The sequence below is a fragment of the Propithecus coquereli genome, unplaced genomic scaffold (genome assembly GCF_000956105.1).
Source record: "Propithecus coquereli isolate 6110/MARCELLA unplaced genomic scaffold, Pcoq_1.0 Scaffold184, whole genome shotgun sequence".
NCBI classification, from domain to species: domain Eukaryota; kingdom Metazoa; phylum Chordata; class Mammalia; order Primates; family Indriidae; genus Propithecus; species Propithecus coquereli.
Window position 1 is genome coordinate 357,961 of NW_012143190.1, and position 1,909 is coordinate 359,869.

Sequence of the window (1,909 nt, forward strand, 5' to 3'; positions counted from 1 at the left end):
AGGAATCTTAATTATTTTCCTTCACCTTCTTGGTTCAGTAGATAAAGTTTTCTAATACTTTGGGGGTGATGTATAACATTTTTTTCTCTTACTGGATGCAAATGTCCAAGTTATGTTTACATTAAGCTATACTGTAATGTCAGTTGAGTTACAGCAATTACTAAAAACACAGCTCCAGTCTTTAAAAATTATTTTTAACATTCTGTTTACAGATGAAGAAGTCACTGGAGTATAGTAGAAAAAGCTCTGGACTGGAAGTATGGGTCAGGTTCCAGCTTTTAATTCAGCCACTTATGAGCTGCATGACAGCCCATTCTCCCTCACTGGGCCTTAGTTTCCTCTTCTTAGTCATGAAAAAAGATTACCCACCCTCTAAATCTCTTTCAATTTTTCTCAGTTTTCCTTTAACTGTCACGTGGCCATTTTCTTTCCATAGCAGGAAAACTTGATAAGGACCAAATTTTCTAGATTATTTTAAATACTTGAAAAGCCAACTTGAAGCTCTTGGCTGCAGCAAATACAGCAAATAACTGATAATATAGTACTGTTCTTCACATTTTATACAAGGTATTACCAACATTAGTTATTCCCAAACAGAGAAGGATAATAAGGACTCCCTGATAGAGCTTCATTTTGTCATAAACACAGCTAACTAATTTCCCTTCGGAAACATGTGAAATGATGCATAGGCATTATCACCACCAATGATAACGAAAGTATTTAGACGAATGACTGTAGTCATTTAAAGCACATAGAAATAAAAAGCATGTGACGATGGCCTGTCAGACTGTCCCTGTTTTTAAGAAGCAGTCAAATACAGAAGCTGGGGGCAGAACAAGCTAGAGACAGCTCTGGCCAGCCATGAACAATCCTGGACACTATGCTTCACGCTAGGCGGGGCAGTTGAACCCCAACATACTTTCATGTACAGAGAACCCACCAGAACAACAGAGCAATAGTCATAGTGCATGCAACTTAATCCAGCAAATCGAGTTCAGGACCCTCAAAAATCTATCCTAAAACAGCGTAAGAATATACTCTTGATTTTTAAAATTACCAGTGATAGATGTCTATATTCATCATAGAGTTTGTGCCATTTTTGGAGTTTTGTTCTATCTGTCATTTTAACTAAGGAAGTATAATGAGATTGGAGTGATCAGTAGACTTACCTGGATATTACTTTTTTTAACTATTAGATTAAAAACCTTTCCCATGGTATATAAACATGCAGTGCACTACAACATTAATGACGAACACTTTATATTGTGAAGAGAACCCTGACTCTCTTAAAAAGTTTACCTCTGGAAAGTAGCCAGAGGCAAAGCATATTTCCAAGTATGTTGAGGCCTTGAATAAGAGTCCTACTCATGAAAGTGACCCCAACAGACAGTTTCATAATGTATGTAATGTATTTTGATGGTGCCACCATCATCAAAAGTGTCAGATACGGGCTTCTATGCTCTAATAATGTTCTTTCTCCATCAGTATACTTTGTATATATCTTACCATTAAAAGTTAAATTTTGATCCTTATACTCAAATCATGGCACTGACTGTTAGTGCTGAATGCTATAGTTGAATACAATAGTTCAACTATTAACACTTGTTATTTTATATCATAATATGTATTTGTAATTTATTTTATACCTGGGATTCTGTCAACAGCGCAATAATCTGTCAATAGAACAAAAAAAATCTAAGTGAATCAAATCATTTTCCGGTCAACTGAAATAGATTTCTTGCACAGACAAGGTAAGCCATAGATGACTGAACCATTAAGAAAGACGATTTTTAAATCCAAAAGCAAAGAATTTGTACTTACTTGTGATGGTTGCCTTGTGGAATGTTTGAAAAAATTCTCTAAGACAGTATTTGGTATAACCTTTCGAACTGTATTTTTAATGCCAAAT

General features: G+C 35.3%; 1 protein-coding gene across 1 annotated transcript in view; it reads right to left on the bottom strand.

The window, feature by feature from the left end:
* CERS3 (ceramide synthase 3) overlaps positions 1-1,909 on the bottom strand; it is a 132,524-nt gene that overhangs the window by 102,824 nt on the left and 27,791 nt on the right. The window contains exon 3 of the mRNA XM_012642688.1: positions 1,822-1,908. Coding sequence (XP_012498142.1) covers positions 1,822-1,908 — 87 coding nt within the window. The remainder of the gene's footprint in view (positions 1-1,821; position 1,909) is intronic.